Source organism: Schistocerca serialis, chromosome 8 (assembly GCF_023864345.2).
Source record: "Schistocerca serialis cubense isolate TAMUIC-IGC-003099 chromosome 8, iqSchSeri2.2, whole genome shotgun sequence".
Taxonomy (NCBI): domain Eukaryota; kingdom Metazoa; phylum Arthropoda; class Insecta; order Orthoptera; family Acrididae; genus Schistocerca; species Schistocerca serialis.
In genome coordinates, this window is record NC_064645.1 from 441,843,014 (window position 1) to 441,866,052 (window position 23,039).

General features: G+C 39.8%; 1 protein-coding gene across 1 annotated transcript in view; it reads right to left on the reverse strand.

The window, feature by feature from the left end:
* LOC126417176 (intraflagellar transport protein 56) overlaps window positions 1-23,039 on the reverse strand; it is a 186,053-nt gene that overhangs the window by 43,718 nt on the left and 119,296 nt on the right. The window contains exon 8 of the mRNA XM_050085077.1: window positions 14,414-14,611. Within this exon, the coding sequence (XP_049941034.1) occupies window positions 14,414-14,611 (198 nt within the window). The remainder of the gene's footprint in view (window positions 1-14,413; window positions 14,612-23,039) is intronic.

The window sequence follows — 23,039 nt, forward strand, 5'->3', positions numbered from 1 at the left end:
AGAACCTGGAGATGAGTTAGCTCCAGTTTTCACCATAAAATACTGTAAATCCCTTGAACAAAAAGATGTGCCTAGTGAAAGGATGAAGGTGCAGGTCATACTTGTCTATTACCATTTTATCTCACTGACATCCATCTGTTACAGAATTCTAGAACTTACTTTGAGCTCAGATATAATAAGTATGCCCACCTGATGCCTCTTTCTCATGCAAAATTGTGTACACATGGGAACAGAAGTGCATGCACAAAAATTAGAGGAAGAAATGCACATGTGTGTGTACATTTCCATGTATACATATTGCCTCACTGCACAAGCATTCTGCTATGCATCCCCTTCTTTGCTCAAGAGTTTGTGTCACATTAACTGAGATGAAAAGGTGCCACAAAAAGAAAATAAAAAGCAATTGTGAGTAAAAAAGTATCTAAATAACAGAAAATAATTATGACATTTTGTTTGCAAATTTTAGTGGGTCACAGCAAGATCTTAGATTTGCAGCTTGTGAAACTGATAATAATATTCTGTTAGCTGATAACCAACAACCTGTGTACCAGTTGGACATATTTATTTCTAATTTTGAAACAAAGTATTTCAGTGACTGTAACTGAAACAGAGATACTTAATGGAAGTTCTTAGTCATTATGTGAAGGTTAACTGGCTTTCAATATGTCATTTGCATTTTATTTTATAAAAGCATTTAACTATAAAAGTTTATATACAGATGAATGTCCTTGCACTCAACAAATTTGAGAATGTCACAGGCCCCAGAATCCACTACAAGGAGGTTGCACTGTCCAAATTTTGTATTTTTTTGTGTCATCAATGTCCTTCATTTCAGTTTCTAGTAGTTTGTTGAGGAGCTACATATACCCCATCTTTTCTTTTGTACAAACGTAAGGCTTCTATTGTGCTATTAAGTCACTATACATTTTTAATAAATTTATAGGCTGCTTCTCTGAATTCCTACTCTGAGACTTCTCTTATTCTTTGCAGTAATGTGACTGGGGGCTTTTTACCTAATAGTCGATGCTCAGGCTATCACATCTCAAATTTTTATTAAAATTGTCTTCAGTGGCAATGTTACGTATGACTTTTCCTCATCTTTAGTCATCTATAGATTTCAGTGTGCCTTGTTTGGAGCCATCAGACATTAATGCCTGTAAATTAAAGTATAACCTCAACATACTACACAGCTTAATACACATGGGCCTCAGTTTCCTGTCATCTGCTGAACAGCACACGAGATTCCCACCTAGCCTGGCACAATGTGCTTTTACTCATAGCCTCCATTTCAAGGAATCATGCATGAACAAATGCACATGTGTAGTTACACTGTTGGAAATCCAAACACATATATAAATTCTAACAGAAGAAAAGGCATCATGTGGATACAACCTTGGATCATACAAAACCCAACTTGCACCCTCCTCGCATCATCCTGAAAGCTGAGGGTCAATGCAATCACATGGATACAGTTCTTGACTTCTGAAAAGGATCTGACTCATCACCAAACCAACAATTGTCAACAAAGTACAATAATATGGGGTATGAAACAAAATGTATGACTGGATTGAGAATTTCTTGGTAAGGAGGATGCAACATGTTATCCTAGATGGTGGGTCATTGACAGAAGTAGATGTAACTTCAAGCATGTTACAGGGAAGTCTACTGAGACCCTTCTTGTTCATACTGTATATTAATGACCTCTCAGAGAGTCTTAATAGGAGTATCATACTTCTTACAGATAATGCAGTTATCTACAATGAAGTACTATCTGAAAAAAGGTGCACAAATATCCAAAGAGATGTTGATACGATTTAAATGTGGTGCAAATATTGAGAACTTGCTTTAAATGTTACTAAAAGTGAAGTATGCACTTCAAAAAACACAAAAACATAGTATATCGACCTGCCAGCGCTTTCGTTTGGTAAGTCACATCATCTTTGTTTTTGGATATATTTTTCCCACGTGGAATGTTTCCCTCTATTATATTCAAAAACATAGTTTTGTATAACTAAAATATCAATGAGTCATAAATGGAATCAGAAAACTTATACAAATACCTGGGTGTTATGATTTGCAGAGATATGAAATGGAACTGCAAACCCATCACTCTCCAGCATTCCCACTATCTCTCACCATCTCCAACCACATCTCACCATGTGCCAAAATGGGGATGTTAAGATGCCACCAATTGGACCACTTGCCATAAATTTCTCTAATATAAGTGGAGTTAAAAGTGATGATAATTTTTAAGTTATCTAACAATAAAAATCAGGACTGGTATTCAGAGCAAATGTTTCAGAGCAAATGTTGAAGTGTTAGTTTCATTAAAAATGCTTCTAAATAAACATAAAATTGGTAACTGTGGGCTACTTGTGGTTGTATAAGAAGACTTTAAAAAGAAATATGCAAAAATAAAATATTTTAGCCTTGACACAAAAATTTTACATGTTGCAAAATGTGTGCATGTCTGGGGCACAGAACATCCACATATTGCGGTACACATTCTTGATTCATCTAAAGTGAATCACCTTTAAGCCATGTATTCTTCAAAAGTTTGTGGACCATTTTTCTTTGTGAAGAAAACTGTGACTGGTTTCATGCACCAGTAAGTGCTGCAGCAACAGCCTCTGCCATAATTACAGCAAGAGTGGACACTTCATTTTGCAACAAGATAGTGGTCCACTACACTTTCTTTCAGACACTTGTAATTACATCAGTGTTGAGAATTGACTCCGTATAGGACTGGACTTGCTTCCCAGTATGATTCCCTTCTTCTTTAGTTGCCCTGTGGTCACATGACTCAAGTCATCTGACTTCTTCTTATGGCTTTATGTCAAAAATCATGAGTTCCTGCCTCCACTGCCACTTTATTTGGAAGAGCTACATGGGAGCATGCTGATATTGACTGTGATGTATTGGGACACATATGGCAAAAGTTTGACTATCATACTGATGTTTGCTGCATCAAAAATGATGCTCTGACTGAACATCTGCAATGTGAGGTAAAATATTGGAGAGCTGCTCTCCATGTACTGATAATATCTACTTTCTGCATGTTTTGTAGTTTTTGCAGACTCATCTTCTGACAACATGAAGGAACTTGTGAATTACCCTGTAAAATTATATTCTGAATGCTCTGTATATGGAAGCTAAATAAGTACAACACAACATGACACGAGCCACTTTACAACATTTACATTGGAACACAGATATAAGATGTACAAACATGAAACACAAAATATGAAAAAACATTTGAAGCTATGTGTGTTTATTCAAACTATGTGTTGAGTGTGCACAAAACAACTTAGCCCTTACCCACACAGATGGCATAATATGAGAGGGGACAACAGTAATTGTGGGGGGTTCCCTTGCGAACGGCCACCATGGATTAGGGAGGTACAGTTCAACATCTGGAGTCTACACACACGGCATATTTCACATAACTTTTGAACCATAGATACCAAGTCCACAAACAATCGTATTTACAAGTTATGTCAGTACGATCAATAATTCGATGAATATAGCTGTTTAAAGTCAATTGTTTCTCAGTAGAGTATTGAAAAAGACATAGTCACTTAAACAAAGGATCAACCAATGCAAAACAAGTTCAATCACATGCCATATAACAAAAATGTGCAAAAAAATGTAGTGTACCGGACAATATTACTTACTGTGATACTGACAATGTAAAATAAAGAATGTGTCACACACGCAAATTTTGTGTAAATCCCAATCACAATCTGTTCATCAATATTATCGAAATGCAAAATTTTCTTCCACATCTTTCATGAAGCAAGTAAGCCTTGGGAAGTACCTGTAGCTATGTTTCCCCTCTCCTCTCTTACTTTTTTTATTGTGTGACTGGAATAGTTAACAATTATTCCAGCAACCCTCTCACGCACAGTTTTTAATTAGATTTTCCCCTTCCTCATTCAACTCTTCCAAGCAAAAATTAATGGCACTGTATATAATCACAGGAGACAGCAAACAAAAAACTCAAATTTTCCAGATCAGCAGGTGACAGTCAATTGAGATGGCCACCTCATTGAGACACAGGAATGGACTCACCCAGTAATCAGTATGAGAATGCTTTTCCATGCTAGGTCCCCATTATTCTTTGCAAGCCCTACTTCTGTGTATCTAAACAGTTTGTATTTGTGTATATTTAATCAACTTACACATCAAGATGACCTCCATACAATGTATGTAGGCTACAGATGGATCAATAAATAAACTGATGATATAACTGCCTAAAATCTTACACTCATCCCCAAAAATGGTATTCTTTTTCCCAACAAATTCATTCCTGCACCACACAGGTTCAAGTCTTCACATCAAGGATCATCCTTCTATGTATGACTCAGGTGTAAGACCTGGCTTACAGGCCCACCCACCACCTCCTATTGCAGTCCTGCCACAAATGTTTCCCTATGTGTAAGCAGCCGAATCATATATCATCTGATTGCAATTCCCGTGTTGTGTTCTATGTGGTGTGAAAACTAACAAACTATCTGATTCATACATGTGTACCACCAAAATTGTAACAAACAACAAAATCTGCAATCTTCTCGCTGAACATGTTACACAGCTCAACTCCAAATCAATGAAATTAGTCCATTTTTGAAACTATAATGTAATTGGATGTATAAAGAATCTACCTCCAAATGGCGACAGTAGCGCACGCGTGCGCACACACACACACACACACACACAAAGGGCTATTGATATTTGCAAGCCCCTGGACCCAGTGACTTGTTCTTCAGGTAGAAGTGTTGAAAGGGATGGAAGAGGGGTGAAGGAAAAGGACTGGTGAGATTAGGAAATGGGGACTTCAGGAAAATCACCCAAAACCCTAGGTCATGGGAGACTTACCAGACACCTGACCCAGGATTCTGGGCGACATTTGCAAACTTGCCCGATTTCTTAAACTTCATCCTCTTCCTTCCCCTTCAACCATTCTGTTAGGAGGAGGAGCCACTAGCTCCAAAAGTTTTCAAATTTCAACACTTTTATATTTGTGTGCTCCTGCTGCTGCTTGGTGAGTAGATTTTTTATCTCTCCAATTACATTATATTTTCAACAGCTCAACACCAGTAACTTCAGTAGCTGCTTCTTTACCTGTGCCAATTAGATCCCACACCCAACATCAACTACCTGTAGAGATCTCTACCAACAGGAGGCATACCAGACGAACAACTAACCTGCTAACATTATCAATGTCACTCTCTGGCAGGAATTCAGACATCTCCATTTTTTTGTTCCTAGTTGGGCAGGAATACAGAATATTGATAACTTAACACTCGAGCAGGTGTGTGGTGTACTTTGTACACATCTAAAGAATACCTGCCTTTATGTTACCAAGGTAAATATGTATGAGAAAAACACAGTTTAATCTTAGTTTAATTAACAAATGATAAAATAAACTTATATGAGCTAAACCACATTTAATGACACAATAATAAAATAAAATTTCATTTTGTCACTCTTTTGCCACGTAATAATGTCACCCTATAGTGATGACTCACTTAGTGCATTAAACAGGAAAGTGGCATCAGATCCCCACAAAACAATTATTTGACTGTTAATTATCTTGTAGACCACTGCCTCATTATGGGAGTGTTGTGCTAGCTTGGAATCTGGGTTTGTTAAACAAAGACATACATAATGACAATGCAAGAAGTATGATCTTTAAACCTGGAAAATAACTTCATGCAATTCTTAAAAAGAAAAGAGATGAGAATTCAAGATTGTGACCATACAGATTTTGAGAGAAAAAAGTGTGTTTTGGGACTGTATTGGTGCTATGTATATTTGCTTCTCTGTTTAATCTAGTAGAACTGTTTTGCTTTTCTGGAAAGTGTTTGTCTGTGTTATGGTTTATGGTGACAGCTTTTTGTGCATTTTGGCATGTACAATATGGCGTGGAGTGGATGGATGCACATGAATTAATATGAAGGTGAGATTCATGCTGGCATCAGTGTACACCTTGTAGGGCATATTGAGCCAACCAAAATTCAACAAATGAGTAAGACAAAGTGTGTCTAGAATACTCTCTGTCTTTCATGCCCCATGCTTTATCCTTTGATATTATAGGCCAAAATGGGAATTGGCCAAGATGGACTTTTGTTGTGTGAGCAAATATGAATGCTGTCCAGGCCTCACTATAGGCAGTGAATATATGAAATCTTCCAGACAGATCAGACTCCATTTACATAAGAAAACTGCTTGATTAAGCATTAGAAGATTGAAATCTTTGATAGATGAAACTCACCTAATCCAAGAAATCATTACAAGAAATTCACAGAGACAGCTGTACCACAATACACACACAATAAATTAAATGTTGCCCTGCAGCCAAACATAAGCTTGATTTAATATCTTGGTTAGATTTATGCTTTGTGATGATGAAACGCCAAACTACTCAACAAACATATTATGTGAGGTTTATCTTCATTAATAGGAATCTTACATGCATATACCTTAATATTTGTTTTGTCACAGCAATGTCTTGTAAGCTATCTTACTTACGAGATAACAGCTCATTGTTTCAGCTTATGGTGCATAGTAATCTGAATATCTTTCACTATTTTCAGTCCATGGAGGACTTTCTAGAGTCATATTAAACAGTCTTTATGTATCTGCTTCAATGGTCAAAGTAGCTTATAATTAAATAATGGTGGTAAATGAAAAGCACCAGTTTGCTTTTGTTCCACAGCAAACTGGAGCTTTTCATTTATTATAATGTTGTTCTACCAAGAACCGACAGATGATTCTGTTAACAAAATAATGCTGGCATAATTTGAGTAGTAATTTAGTCTCTGGTACTGTAAATGAATTAAAACACAAATATGGCATACAGACTTCATGGATCGAGTTATATGTGTGACTTTCTTCGAACAAGGAGATCTTTTAGATGAAAGTCTTTAAACTTATTGTACTTGAGGAATACTCTATCAATTAATAACATTAATATAATGGAGGGAAACATTCCACTTGGGAAAAATATATCTAAAAACACAGATGATGTGACTTACCGAACGAAAGTGCTGGCAGGTCGATAGACACACAAACAAACACAAACATACACATGAAATTTAAGCTTTCGCAACAAACTGTTGCCTCATCAGGAAAGAGGGAAGGAGAGGGAAAGACGAAAGGATATCCCAATGTGTGTGTGTGCGAGTGTAAACCCCTTCTTTCCCCCTAAGGTAAGTCTTTCCGCTCCCGGGATTGGAATGACTCCTTACCCTCTCCCTTAAAACCCACATTCTTTCGTCTTTCCCTCTCCTTCCCTCTTTCCTGATGAGGCAACAGTTTGTTGCGAAAGCTTGAATTTCATGTGTATGTTTGTGTTTGCTTGTGTGTCTATCGACCTGCCAGCACTTTCGTTCGGTAAGTCACATCATCTGTGTTTTTAGATATAAATTAATAACATTAGTAAGATCAAGGCTGTGGAAAGTCATGACTGGCTCGCAACTGACAGCTAGTGATCAGCTGATAGCAAAATATCACCTGAGTTCATGTGCTGGCCTCAAGGTGCACTGGCAACTGACTACTCTTTGCTGAGGCACACGTGTTCCATGCAGAGAACGTTTCTTTGCTTCTTACCCCCCTCCCCCCTTTTTAGCTTGGTTGTTGATGGAGACTGTATGGTTAATATTGACTGCACTTGACTGAACATTTGTTTTTTTCTTTTACTGTGGTAGATGTACACCATGCTATATGTCATTAGAAATAAAGTGTTGAGTTTAATTGTGCATGCAGTCTTCTTCTGTATATAGACACGATATTGGTTTGCTGATCTCACACTTCAAACCAACACCAGTGACATTGGTGCTTCCAACATGATTACAGTTCAGGAGACTTTTAAATACCCCTCCATGGTTCAAGACAGAATATATCAGAAGCAGAAATATGGAACTGGCAGATGCAAGCAATCTCCAGATTAATGGTACATCTCCCAACATTTTGGTGGCATAATCCAGCACTTTGGTGTGCTCAAGTAGAAGCAAGCTTCCTGTGTGCTGGAGTAATGGTGGAGGCAACAAAGTTTACATTGCTGCTCTGCCACCTTGATCATAGATATGCTGCTGAGGTGCAGGACATCATCATATCCCAACCCAAAGCCAAATGATACCCAGGACTCAAAGCTGAAGTAATTCATCAAGTTTCCAAATCTCAAAAAGAGCTTGTGCAGCAAGGCCTCACACAAGAGAATACAGGAAACTGCAAGCCCTCATGGTACCTCCAGCATCTGAGAAGTAAGGTCCATGTGCACAATCTAGCCAATACGTTGTTCCAGACCTCATGGAGTAGCAGGCTACCAGAGCATGTGAAGGCTATCATGGCATCCCAGACAGAGATGTCTCTCGATTCCATTGCAGATTTAGCAGATTGCATACATGACACGATTTTGCTTGCCTCCCGTCTGGCCACAGCTGCAATGTGCAGCAGTACTATAATGCAAGCCAAGTTGGATTACAAGAGCCCACTAAGCAAAACTGAACCCTGAAGAAGCAAATCTCATAGACAAGGTACACTCTCTGGCCACACAGATGAGTGATCTGCTCATCAAATGTGATGCAAGGGAGAGACTCTGCTGCAGATCATGCAGTCAATTTTCATCATACCAGTCTTCTGGTGATTCAGAACCAATGGGAATGTGCTGGCACCACCAGCGGTTAGGTGAGCAAGTACACAAATGCAACCTGCCCTGCACGTTCATCGACCTCGGTATTTTCTCACAAGATAAGCAACATACAATCGACCAACCACCACATTCACCTCAATCTCTGTTGGTTAATTATGGCCAGGGGACATCGGCTGGTACGCACTTTTCGATACAATAAACTTCACCAACAGCCGCACACTTTAAGATATTTTATTTTATTGTGAAAGCAACCAGTTTCGGCAATGCATTTTGCCATATTCAGGTCCAATATGCTTTTTTTGAATCAATGATAACTCCTTGATTCAAAAAAAGTGTATGGGGTCTGAAGATAGCAAAATGAATTATCAAAACTGGTTGCATTTGAAATAAAATAAAATATCTTTAAGTGTACAGCTGTTGGTAGAGTTTATTGTATTGAAACCATGTTGAACTTGTTGGCAGCCAATAGTTCCACTATTGCTAAGTGCGGACTGCACCATATGGAATTAGATTTAGGCCTGGAATTCGACAGCAACTGACATTACGGAACTGATCATTGGTGCAGACCTTCTGCTCATTATCAACTAACAGCTAGCATCCCCTACCCCCACCTGCTGGACACTATTATTGGGCTGTCTATGACTGGCTAGCGACTATGTGTGCCCACATTAGATGCCGGAGTGATCCGGTTGACCACAGATGGGTATGCAAGCCTACTCAAGCGGTTTCCAACACTCACATGGCCTCCACAGGAGGACAGAAGGTATGTGATAATACGGCACATTATATTAATACTACTGTCGGCCCACCTATTTCCTGTTGACCCAAGTGACTTGCACCAAACTGATACGCTATAGTTAAATCAGAGTTTGATACGATGTTGAAGGAAGGCATCATCCGATTCTCAAGTTGGCCGTCGTCATCACCATTAGAGTTAGTGCCTAAGAAGAACGATGCATGGTGGCCATGCAGGGATTACCATGCCCTGAATGCACCTACAATCTTAGAGAGGTAACCAATCCCATTTGCTAAAAGATTATAATCATGCCCTGCCCAGCAAAAAGTTTTTCAGCATATTAGATTGCGTTGAAGTGCATACACAGATCCCTGTTGGTGAGGAAGATATTCCAAAAACATCATTACATTCTTTGGCTTATTTGAGACTTTGTATATGATATTTGAACTTAGAAATGCTGCACAGACATGGCAGTGATTTATAGACTGCTGCTTTGCCTACCTTGATGACATCCTCATCTATTCAGCCACTCTGAAAGGGCTTGAACATCACCTGTTAGAAGTGTTTACATGAGTGAATGATTTTGGAATTGTTTTGAACATAGCAAAGGGCATGTTCAGCAGGGCAAAAATTACATTCTTGGGACACCTTATAACATCCAAGGGGTTACTCCTTCTGTCGTAGCAGCTCCTTATCAGTTAGAGCGCTCACACAACAGACAAGCAAGGTGGGATGCCGTCCTCCCTTTAAGAGCTCAGATCAAAACAACGCCAGTGGATGTAAACAACAGACTTTCCACATAAACATGGAACTACTTCGTGAAAAGCCATGTGACAGAGATCCACCAATTGGAACTAATGTGACTGTGTAGCACTCTGCCGAATCAGCGTCATAAGCATGCTAGCAGAATCAGACAGACAGTGTGTACCTACAGCTAGGACAGTTCCGGCCAATACCAACACCGGATTTAGCTTAGTAGACACTCGCTGTAGCATTCAGTAGAAAGTTGTATCTTTGTAATTGTGTAGACTAGTACTATGGTTATTATTTTCTTTTCATTGTCTTGTACTCTTACCTGGTTTTTGCCACCACAAGAATTGTTGTGCTTCTTGTTGTTGTATTTGGAAATTAGTGCACACTAAGAAGGCATTTTAGTTATAATAAAGTGTGTTCAAACTTGATCGTTCATTCTTTCCTGCCAACCGCACGGCACTACACCTACTGCCAGAAAAGATTGTGGTTATCCTTAGCATGCCTTGACCACAAATGGCCAAGGAATTTTGTCAGTTCTTAGGGGGCCTCAACTTTTATCACAGCCACTTAATCCATGCAGCAGATCCCAAAACTAGAGAAAACCACCCCTGCAGTGGATCCAAGCAGTGTCAGATGCTTTTGAGGTGGACAGACAAATCGTTGCTGAGGAAGCATTACTAGCACATCCTGCATTGGACACTCCTCTTGCACTTGTTGCTGACGCGCTACCGGTGCTGCACCACAATAATATATAAGCAATACTTGGCAGCTGCTTGCCTTTTTTCCTGGAAGCTTATACCAACACAGCAACAATACAGTGCATATGACACAGAACTGTTAGCTATCAGTACCGCTATAAAATACTTTCATACACAGCTCAAGGCCAGAGTCTTTACAATGCACGCAAAACACAAGCCTCAAACATTTGCATTACAGCACAATAATGATAAGTGTTCTCCGTGACAGTATAGCCCAGTAGCGTTTATCTCATCGTTTTCCGTCCACAGCTAATGGTCTAGTGGCTAGCCCGCAGCTAATGGTCTAGTGGTTAGCGTTGCTGCCTCTGGATCACGGGGTCCTGGGTTCGATTCCTGATCAGGTCGGGGATTTTCTCCGCCCAGGGACTAGGTTTTTGTGTTGTCCTCATCATCTCATCATCATTTGAGTAGTGGCGAGACTGTAAATGGAAAGATTGGAACTTGAACGGGTGCTGATGACCACAATGTTGAGTGCCCCACAAACCATCATCATAGTTTTCTACTGATGTTAAGCCTGCATAAACACTGTTACACAGGCAGTTGACTTGATACACCTGACCAAAGCCCAAGAATCTGACACGGAGCTTTGTGACTGCCTGTGTGATGTTGCATCAGACTCACAGCTCAAGCTTGTTGAAGTTCCAGCTTCAGATACTAGAGTTTATTGTGATGCAACTCATGGCAAAACCAGGCCATTCGTGCCAGCACCACTCCATAGACAAGTATTTCAAACTCTACACAGTCTGTGCCACCCGGGAGTTTAGGTGATGGTGAAACTAGTCTGCAGCTGTAACGTATGGCCAGGAGTGAAGAAGGACTGCTAACAGTGGGCCCATGCGCAAACACAATGCCAGTGTAGTAAAGTAGCACAGCATGTGCTCTCACCAGTAGGCAGCTTCCCTGATATGACAAAAAGATATGCACATTGATGTCATCAGGCCACTGGCATCCCCCCACCCCACCACCCCTCTGAAGGGCAGCATCCCCCCGCCCCGCCCACCCCTCTGAAGGGCAACGTTACTTACTAACCATTGTGGGCAGATTTACACGTTGGCCAGAGGTGGTTCTAGTCTACAATATTTCCACCACAACTCTAGTGGCCACATTCATGTCACAGTGGGTTGCATGTTTTGGATAACTGCTCCATATAACTATGGATAAAGCGAAACGTTTCGAATCCGATTTATTTACTAACCTGAGCAACTTCTGTGGAGCAGTGCACCATTCCACTAAGAATGACCACCTCACCAGCTAGGGCATGGTAGAACGCTAGGATCGTTCCATTAAGGCAGTCCTAATGTGCCATGAGATGGACTGGACATCACCCTCACCGTTAGTTCTCCTGGGGCTTCAGACAAGGTGAAAACCAGACCTGGATGCATCACCAGCTGAATTAGGGTATGGTGAAACCTTACACTCACCTGGTGAGTTTATTGATTGGAGAAAAGTACCAAAAGATAGCACTGACTCTTCACATTTCAGTGACGACCTAAGAGAGAGAATCTCATAAATCCATCCACGACCAACATCCCGACATGATGAGCACCAAACTTTTATACATAAGGAATTAAGCAGGTGTACACATGTGATGCTACACAGGGACAGAGTTAAGCCAGTATTAATGCCTCCACATACAGGCCCACACTGAAATGTCACCAGTCGTCAAAATATTCAGATCATGGTCAATGGAAAACAAAATATCATCTCTGTCAATTGTGTCAAGCTTGCATTTGTCATACAAGAAACTGCCATGTTTTCCAACCATGTCCTGCGAAGCCACATCCCTTGACTATTGCTGAGCGGCCAGCACCAGGACCCTCAACGACGTCTTTTCACAAGATGCACTCTGGTTGCAGTGTGTGCTTCCCAGCAAAAGACATGCATGACAGATAGTGCAACACTGAGGAGAATGTGCTGCTTTCCCCTGGGCAGCTGTGAAGGAAGGTTGTGATCGGCTTGTGCTTGACAGCTAGCAATCAGCAGACTGCAAAATGTCAGCTGAGTTCATGTGCTGGCTGCAAGGAGCACTGGCAGTTTGCTGCTCTTTGCTGAGGTGCAGATGTTCTGCACAGTGAAGTTTTCTTTGCTTCTTCCTATTTTTACTTTTGCTTGTTTGTCAATAGTGTTTATGTTTAATACTGACTGCACTTAATTGAACTTTTTTTTCTTTTACTGTGTTAGATGTACGCCACAGTATGTGTCATTAGAAATAAAGTGTTGAGTTTAATTGTGCATGCAGTCTTCTTCCATATTTGGACACGAAAATGGTTCGCTGGTCTCACACTACAGACAGACTTAAGTGACAACTGCTTTCATCGCTTCAGCCATTTATGTACTCCTGTTTTTCTTCCACTCTCTGGTCCTCCTTTCACTTGTACTGCACCATTTGAAATGGAATTCTAATAAAGTATTTGCATTCTTCAAAATTATGAATGTGACTTTGTTGGCTGGGACACCTAAAACTAAGTTATGTGCTTCAATTTTTAACTTAAAATAGAAAAGGAAGCCAAGATATAGATAAGATACTATAGCATACTATAGTCCTTAGCCAGTTTACTTTTCCCCTATTGATTACTGTGTCATTCCACAATAACACTGCTCAGTATGACAGGAACTGCAGATCTGGGCATTTGGTTCATGCATTCAACCATGCAGGCTTGGGTGCAAAGGTAGCATTTGCAGTATTAAGTATAATGCCTCCAGAGCTGTAGCTTGTGTAAAAATGTGGCAACAATATCATTAAGGAGTCTTGAGGATCGCAAAGACTCAAAACACATGGCTTTACTAGGTATAACATGAAGGGCAGGAAGAAGTTAGAAGTGTACCCCACTCTCTAAAGTCTTATGCTGTGATGGATAAAATGCCACATGAAAAAGTGACATTGTCTACAAGCTCTTTTGTTTTTTCAATAGCAGACACTGATGTATTATGTATGAGTAAACTTACCTAGAAGAGAACAATCATATCAGTTTGTAAATAATTAACATTTTAACAGTCTCTTATTAATAGGTATACAATTTGTATAGATCTCCTTTACACACTAACATTTGTGAAAATTGCTACATCAAGGAGGACACATGTCACTAAAGTGAAGATATATAAAATTTAGAGCTCCACATGATCTTTAACAGAGAATTCACCATCATGTGAGGCCTCCATATGCTGCAATAAAATAAACCATCTACACACTATGGCATGGGATCAAAGAGGATGTGGATATTCGAGGGAGTTTCCTTCCATTTGATTTGCATGCAAGTCACTAATCATCAACAATGGTTTCTGGTAGACCATAATGAACAAAGTGTTAACAAAGCAGTGGTACTTTTTGTCCTCTGAGGAAACCCTGCATATTCTTCACCACACCTGACCAAACATTCATGGACAACAGAGGAAAGAGCAGTAGCACAGAATCTACAAAAGAGGGTTATCCTCTCTGCACAGCTGTCCTACTTTTTCTGAGTGTTTTAATTCTCACAAATGTTAGCATATAATGAAACAGTGTAGGTAAATTACCTGGGCATAATTAAAATTGAAGCTGTCATCATTGTAGAAAAAGCTTCTAATAGAGTTCAAGTAGACAAGCACATCATCAAATTGCCTCTTGAGAAAATATGAAGATGCCATGCATTGCCTGCCAGGAACTGTATCACATTCACTCGCACTGCTTCCAACAAGCTGGAAATACTGCTGTGCCATCTTAAAATTTTCACGCTGAAAATAATGTTTGTATTAGTTAAGAACAGCTACTACTATACTGTTTCCTTCTTTACTTTCAGTATGGTTATATATATCAAAATTACATTTAGGAACATTTGAGGCAATATTATACATGAAGCAATAATTTTAGGTGATAAGTTTCCTTTAATTTACGTCTATGGTCACTGTACTACTGACAACATGACTCGTGCATGTGATGTTATTTATATGTATTTGACGATGCTGGTGCTGATTCCGCATTTAACATTTGATGATGCCACTATGGCTGCAGTACATTAGGACTTTGTTTTTATGAAACAGATCTAATGATGGTCATTAAAGACCGAAACCGGTAATCTGTTAACAAAAACTTCGTCAGTTTTACAGTAGATTATTGCTGTTGAGTCATCTCCATAAAGGATGATATCCAACTCAACCTGGCATGGCACATCACTGATGTAACACAATAATAATAGTGTACCTTATTTTGAGCCTTATGAGACACCTAATTGCATGTGTTTCTGGCCAGAATTATATTCTTCAGTTTTATATGAACTGCATAAAAGAACCTGTTCTCCTTCTAACCACATTTAATTGTAGACTAAAAGAGCAAGAAAGATTAGCTAGCAACTGGAAAAAGTTGAAGGTCGTTCCAGTTTTAAAAATTGATTGTTGGACAGTTGCATCATCTATATGCCTGTATCACTGACATCATTTTGTTATTCGATTATGGAATATCTTTTATCTTTTTGAAGTCCACAAATTTCCTCTGGTGGAATCAATGTGGATCTGCAGGCAAAAGTCATGTAACACTCAGTCTACTCTATTCACTAGATCCATAAAGTAGCAGATAGTGGCAAAGTACATGCCTTATTTGATTTCTGGAAGGCATTCAATACAGTTCTGTTCTGCAGCTGAGCAAACAATACACAGCTGAAATGCAGTTATATGGATGACTCAAGTTCGGATCTGATCCACATAATCAAATATCTGGATAACTGGATAAATTTTGAAAAAGAGGTCAGTTCTTTTTTTTTTTTTTTTTTTTAAAAAAAGAAAAAAGCTAAATTTGTGTATAAATGCTAATGTAATATTAATTTAACGACTACAAAACAATGTTGTTTAGACTCTGTACAGTACTGTGCTTACACACAGCCAGTTCTTGAACATATTGTTCAGAGTCTGTTGTTTTCCTGTCTTCAATTGTTTCTGGGCAGCCACATCTCACATCTGCTTGACAGTGAGGAGCTATACATGGTCACATGAAGGCTGCCAGTCCATCCATTTTAGTACAGGGTCAAGACAAGTAAATGACTCACCAGCTGACGGTCCCGCATCTTGTTCAGCTACAATGTCATCTTCCTGGTCATCAGTTTCTTCTCTCACACTGAGTATTTTAAATCCAGGGTACAAACAATCACAAGCAAGCCACTCGTCTCTATCCTCTGTAATGCAATTGGAATGACCAGGAAGTTTCAGAAGGATCTTTCTTATGTCCTCAACTGATATTTCATCCTCTGCCACTTCTCTTTCTTCTAATTCCTTTTTATGTTGTTCTTTTCATTTTCATCTTTATGTACCTCAACTTTGATTGAAATGCCTTTCAATTTATTCCAAGCTCTTTTTTTTTAATGTGGTTGTTTTCACCAAATTCCATGGTTCTACCACCATGTAAGTGCAGTCTTTTGGATTCAATTTTTTGTGATGAGCCACAATGCTTTCTTCACTTTCATCTTCTATCAACAGCTTTCTCAACAGTCATCTACTGCAATGTCGCTTCCTAGTTTCGATAACTAATCAGTCCACTGGCTGCAGCAAACTCGTTACATTTGGTGGCAGGAAGAGTATTTTGAAACATCCATCCTCTCTAGCATGATGGCTTTTGTTGGGGTGGGTGCACGCATTGTCCAGATTTAACATCACATTACTGCCTTCTTTTCCTATGGCCTTTTGATATTTTTTTTACTTCAGGTATGGAAATTGAATCGCAACATTTGCAAAACAAAGTTGCTGTCATCCAGGCCTTCGAATGATTCTTGTAAAAAGCTTGGGGGTTTTCGATTTTCTGTCAATGGAAGTGGTGTTTTGTGGTTTCCCATAGAGTTAGCATAGTTCAGCACTAGAACATTATCTTTACTAACCTTATGGCTAGGAGCACTAGTTTCCTTTTTAGAAACCAAAGATGCTTCAGGCAAAGCCTTCCAAATAAGACCTTTCTCATCTGGCCTGTATAATAATTCAGGGTCATATGATTCTGGATCAATTTTCAATCTTTCAATAACATTTCCAGCTGGTTTTGGGTCTGCAGATAGTTTTCCATCACTTAAATCCAGCCCATGCGTATTGTGCCTTGCCTCAAAATTCTTTAGCCAGACATTGCTCACTTTAAATGAAGACAAACTGTCGATTTTCTCTACTAAAAATTTGGCTTTTTCACAGTCAGCCCTGAAAGAGGGTTAACCAATGATCACTGCTACAAAAACCACTGGAATATGGCCTCTTCAAACTCTTTGTTTTCTGCTGTTTTCATTGCTTTTCTCAACGAATTTCTGCTTACATTCTCAAGGAGACACACAAAGTTTAAAATTGAGGACTTTTTTTACATCTGAAATTGCTTATGTTCCCATACTGAACATTTCAACTAACTGCTTACTACCCAGGCCTTTGTCTAATTGTTCAAGCACTTTTATTCTGTTTGCCAATTATAAGACATCTCATTTCCTTTTAGCCACACAGTAAATTAAAACACAAATACAGAACAAAACAAACGACATTGAAGATGGAATGCATAGCGACAAATCAATCTATATGGTAAAGTCATGAGGCAGACTGATGTAGACTACACTGAATGATGCGTACCACAAAGACAACAATGCATATACAGTATTCATTGTTCACTGGAGGAGTTGTTCTTTTAATACATTTGCTGCAGATTGATTTTAGAATGATTAAGAAATGTACAGTATACTATATATTGTAATAACTATTGAACAAAATTGACAACTTTGGTCATACAGCAATCCGGACAATTGGTGATCTGAATAATCAGATTTCTGATAACTGGAGTTCTACTGTACAAACTTGTTGAACAATAGATCCATTTTGTCTTAGCCAATAGAACTTCCCATTCTCAACAGACAGACATTGTCAGAAATGAATATTGCTTCAGGCTTGCTCCAGGAAATTTCATAAGGTCACTAGTGTTGTCAAGAAATATAAATGACCTGGTGGATAATGTTGTGAGATCCATGCGGATGTTTGTGGATTGTACTGTTATATACAGGGTCATCTTAACACCAGAAAACTGAAAAGAAATGCACAACAGCTGCAGAGACAAATATGCGGGGCATAAGGTGTATAAGTGCAGATATTTTTGTATTTGGTACCTTGTATGTAGACACACAAGTGAGTTGGTTGTGTTTTCTCTGTGTCGAACGGCCAACCCCTAAACATGTCACAAACCTTATGACCTGACATTTTCTGCACGGCTGTAACTGTACCACTACGTGGACTATGCCTGTCAGTACAGACTACCTGTCTTGTGTCCACACTTCAACATCTGACCTGCTGCCCGGGAGAAAATAAGCATTACTGGCATTGACACATGTACTTGGAGATACTAACCAACCTAAAAATGACTTGTAAGAGTTATAACAACTAGTCTGCAAAAGACATAAATACTGATGTAATGTTGTTCAGTACGCTGTCCTCAGTGATCAACAGAAATATCTGCACTTATACTCGTTATACCATGTATATAATGTGTTGCATGTGAATAAGTACTATTGTTTGATTACACATGGAAATCAACCACTAGAATAAGCTCCCACCATAAAATATACACACATCAGAAAACGTTTTGCATCACCCCGGTTCCCAGAACTCCTGAAGATAGATGTTGACTGTGGATATTGTATCACAGATACAGTCCCTTTGACTGTTCAGAGATGTTACTAAATGTGACCAAAGATGTAAGCAACCATGGATGAGCAGCGCCTATTAGGCAGGAGGTCCGACAGCCAATCAGTTCCAGTCATTCCACCAGGAAGGAGGTATATGGCTTGTGTTGTCTGTAGTTCAACCATGCCTAAACGGTCAACACTACAGTTCGATCGTATTTGCATTGTTACTTTGTGCCAGGAAGGGTTCTCAACAAGGGAAGTGTCCAGGCGTCTTGGAGAGAACCAAAGCAATGTTGTTCAGACATGGAGGAGATACAGAGAGACAGGAACTGTCGATGACATGCCTCGCTCAGGTCACCCAAGGGCTACTACTGCAGTGGATGACCGCTACCTACAGATTATGGCTCGGAGGAACCCTGACAGCAACGCAACCATGTTGAATAATCCTTTTCGTGCAGCCACAGGACATCATGTTACGACTCAAACTGTGCGCAATATGGTGCATGATGCGCAACTTCACGACAGGAACTGTCGATGACATGCCTCGCTCAGGTCGCCCAAGGGCTACTACTGCAGTGGATGACCGCTACCTACAGATTGTGGCTCGGAGGAACCCTGACAGCAACGCAACCATGTTGAATAATGCTTTTCGTGCAGCCACAGAACATCATGTTATGACTCAAACTGTGCACAATACGCTGCATGATGCGCAACTTCACTCCTGGTGTCCATGACGAAGTCCATCTTTGCAACCACGACACCATGCAGTGTGGTACACATGGACCCAACGACATGCTGAATGGACCACTTGGGAATGGCATCACTTTCTCTTCACCGATGAGTGTCACATATGCCTTCAACCAGACAATCGTTGGAGACTTGTTTGGATGCATGACGTACCCTGCTGGTGGTCATGGAAGGTGCCATAATGGCTGTACGATACGTGAATGCCATCCTCCGACCAATAGTGCAACCATATCGGCGAAACATTCGTCTTCATGGACGACAATTCACACTCCCATTGTGCACATCTTGTGAATGACTTCCTTCAGGATAATGACATCGCTCAACTAGAGTTACCACATATCCTCCAGACATGAACGCTATCGGACATACCTGGGATAGATTGAAGACGGCTGTTTATGGATGGCGTGACCCACCAACCACTCTGAGAGATCTACACCGAATCACCATAGAGGAGTGGGACAATCTGGGCCAACAGTGCCTTGATGAACTTATGGATAGTATGCCATGACGAATACAGGCATGCATCAAAACAAGAGGATGTGCTACTGGGTATTAGAGGTACCGGTGTGTACACCAATCTGGACCACCACCTCTGAAGGTCTCGCTGTATGGCGGTACAACATGCAATGTGTCATTTTCATGAGCAATAAAAAGGGCAGAAATGATGTTTATGTTGATCTCTATTCCAATTTTCTGTACAGGTTCCAGAACTCTCAGAACCGAGGTGATGCAAAACTTTTTTTGATGTGTGTATAATAGTGTTTCAGGAGTGATCTAAATTTGAATAGCCAAATAAAGTGATTTGTAAGATACGCAGGTGCCCACCAAATTAATAAAAAAAGTTAGAAAAATAATAAAAATAGTCCACAAATGATATAGTTTAGAAAATCTTTGTTCAGCCAGCTCTTGAGTATCATTAATTTGCACTCTTATCAGCTATGATTAACAGAGGAGATAGCGGAGTTTCAAAGAGTTTGTTTAGTAGGCACAGGAGTACAACAAAAATGCTAATACAACTCCAATGGTAGACACCACATGAAAGGAACTGTGCATCATGGAAATGTTTCTTATAAAATTTGAGGTTTGAATGTTCCACAAAGAGACAATCCTGACATGCACACCCACTCACCCTCACACACACACACACACACACACACACACACACACACACACACACACACCTGACATAACTATGTTGGAGGTGATCTCAGAATCTAAATATGGTTGTTTTTCTTATTGCAGAAGTTTATCTGCCCATATCACACAAAAATATACGATTACTAGATTCAGCAAAATTAAATCACCATCTTCAGGTCGTTTGTATAAAAAATGGATTGGTCATGTAAACATTTTTTCTATACACATGATCTGAAGATGGCAATTCAACTTCGTTGAAACAAATAATCATTGTGTATTTTTGTGTGATCTGGGTGAATAAACCTCTGTGCTAAGAAGAACAACTGTGTTTAAAGAAATTAGAGCTAATAAATGGACATATCAATGATCATAATTCCTGCACACCATTCATGAGTGGAAAATGACTGGAAAGGGGGGCAGTAATACTAGTATACAACATACCATACAAGCAATATTATGAAAAGGAAAGTTGCCACTCACCATACTGCAGAGTTGGTGAGTCACACTAAGCACAACAACCAGAGGCTGCAGTCGTGTGTGTGAGTTGAGTTTGTGTGTGTCTGTGTGTGTGTCATCTATTTTCAACAAAGGCCTTCAATAGCAGAAAGCTTATATTGTGACAGTCTTTTTGTTATGCCTATGTGCGACTCAGCATCTCCGCTATATGGTGAGTGGCAACTAAGGAAAGTTTCACAATATTGCTACATTCCATCCTGGATTTTCCACTGTTTGACATACCATACAAAGATATAAGTAGATGTTTAATTTTCATATTTTATCTTGTTAATACTGTAACATACATATACAGAGAGAGAGAGAGAGGGGGGGGGGGGGGGGAGGGGGGAGGAGTAATATAGCCAGCGGAGCCCAATTTTACTGACTTTATTGTATTTGTTTATTTGAACCCCCAGAAATCTTATACTGTTTAAGCAAAAAGATATGGGGCAGACAACATTATGTTAAATATATTTTCACATATTACATTTGCAACAAAAAAAGATGTTTAGTAATGAAAGAATAACCTTACAGTTATCTTCAACAAGTAAATAGACTAAAATAGCACACATATTGTGCCAAATATGATTGTTGCTACTATACAGAAATGACAAAAACTTAGTGCCTATTTTAATATACTAAAACAAAGAAGGTACACGGTAATATCTTACTAGATCACAATACCAGAGAAGGAAAGTTGCTACTCACCATATAGCAGAGATGCTGAGTCACGATAGGCACAACAAAAAGATTCCCACAATTATAGCTTTCAGCCATTAAGGCCTTTGTCAGCAGTAGACACACATGCATACACACACATACGCACACACACACACTCACGCAAATGCAACTTGCACACATGTCTGCAGTCTCAGAGAGCTGAAACCACACTGCGAGAAGCAGCACCAGGGCATGATGGGAGTGGCGACTGGGTGGGGGTAAGGAAGAAGCTGGGGCGGGGAGGGGAAGGGATAGTATGGTGGGAGTGGTGGACAGTGAAGTGTTGCAGTTTAGACGGAGGGCAGGAGAGAAGGTGCAGAGGGGGGAGGGGGTAAGTAGCAGAAAGGAGAGAAATAATAATAAATTAAAAGACTGGGTGTGGCGGTGAAATGACTGCCCGCCACTCCCACCATACTGTCACACCCCCTCCCTGCCCCAGCCTCCTCCTTACCTCCACCCAGTCGCCACTCCCATCATGCACTGGTGCTGCTGCTCACAGTGTGGTTTCAGCTCTCTGAGACTGCAGACATGAGTGCAAGTTGTGTGTGTGTGTGTGTGCGTGTGTGTGTGTGTGTGTGTGTGTGTGTGTCTACTGCTGACAAAGGCCTTAATGGCCGAAAGCTATAATTGTGTGAATCTTTTTGTTGTGCCTATCGCGACTCAGCATCTCCACTATATGGTGAGTAGCAACTGTCCTTCTCTGGTATTGTTATATTCCATCCTGGATTTTCCATTGTTTGATCTTACTAGATCACGTTACATAAGAGCACAAGCATATTATTTCTTTATAGTTTTATAAAATAGTGACACACAGAAATTCTGATTTAAGTGGGAGGCAAGAATAAAAAGTAATTATAAGGACTGTTGAGCACTGTGTACACAATATTAGGGACTATTTTTTTTTTTTTTAAGTTTTAAATTTTGTGTGGGAAAGGATAAGGTAAAATAGATCAAGCATGTTTTTCTTCAAGTACACTTTGACAGAATAAAACATATGTCTCAATGTCTCATTAGCAAATCCTTAACTTTCTCCCTGAAGATTGTTGGTTGATTCGAGGGGAGGGGACTAAACAGCGATGTCATCAGTCCCATCTCCCTGAAGGTATTACATTTCTTTGTAATTGATAGGAGCAGTTTGTCAAAAAGTAGGCTGCCCATATTTCTCACCCCCTTGTGATCTCTGCCCTAATCTTTGACTCACCAGATGAATGTTTGCTTTGTTCTTGTTTCACAGCTGTGGATTTCTCCATTTGTTGTAAAGAGATCTCCCCCCCCCCCCCCCTCCCCCAAAGAAGCTAAAAAGTTTTTCTCTGAGTGACCCCAGAAAGGGATGCCATATGGTATTGCTGAGTGCACAAGCCCAAGATAAACAGTTTTTAGTATATTTATATCACATGATCATCTGAAAATCGTGAAAGCATAGCAGAGACTGTCAAGCTTGT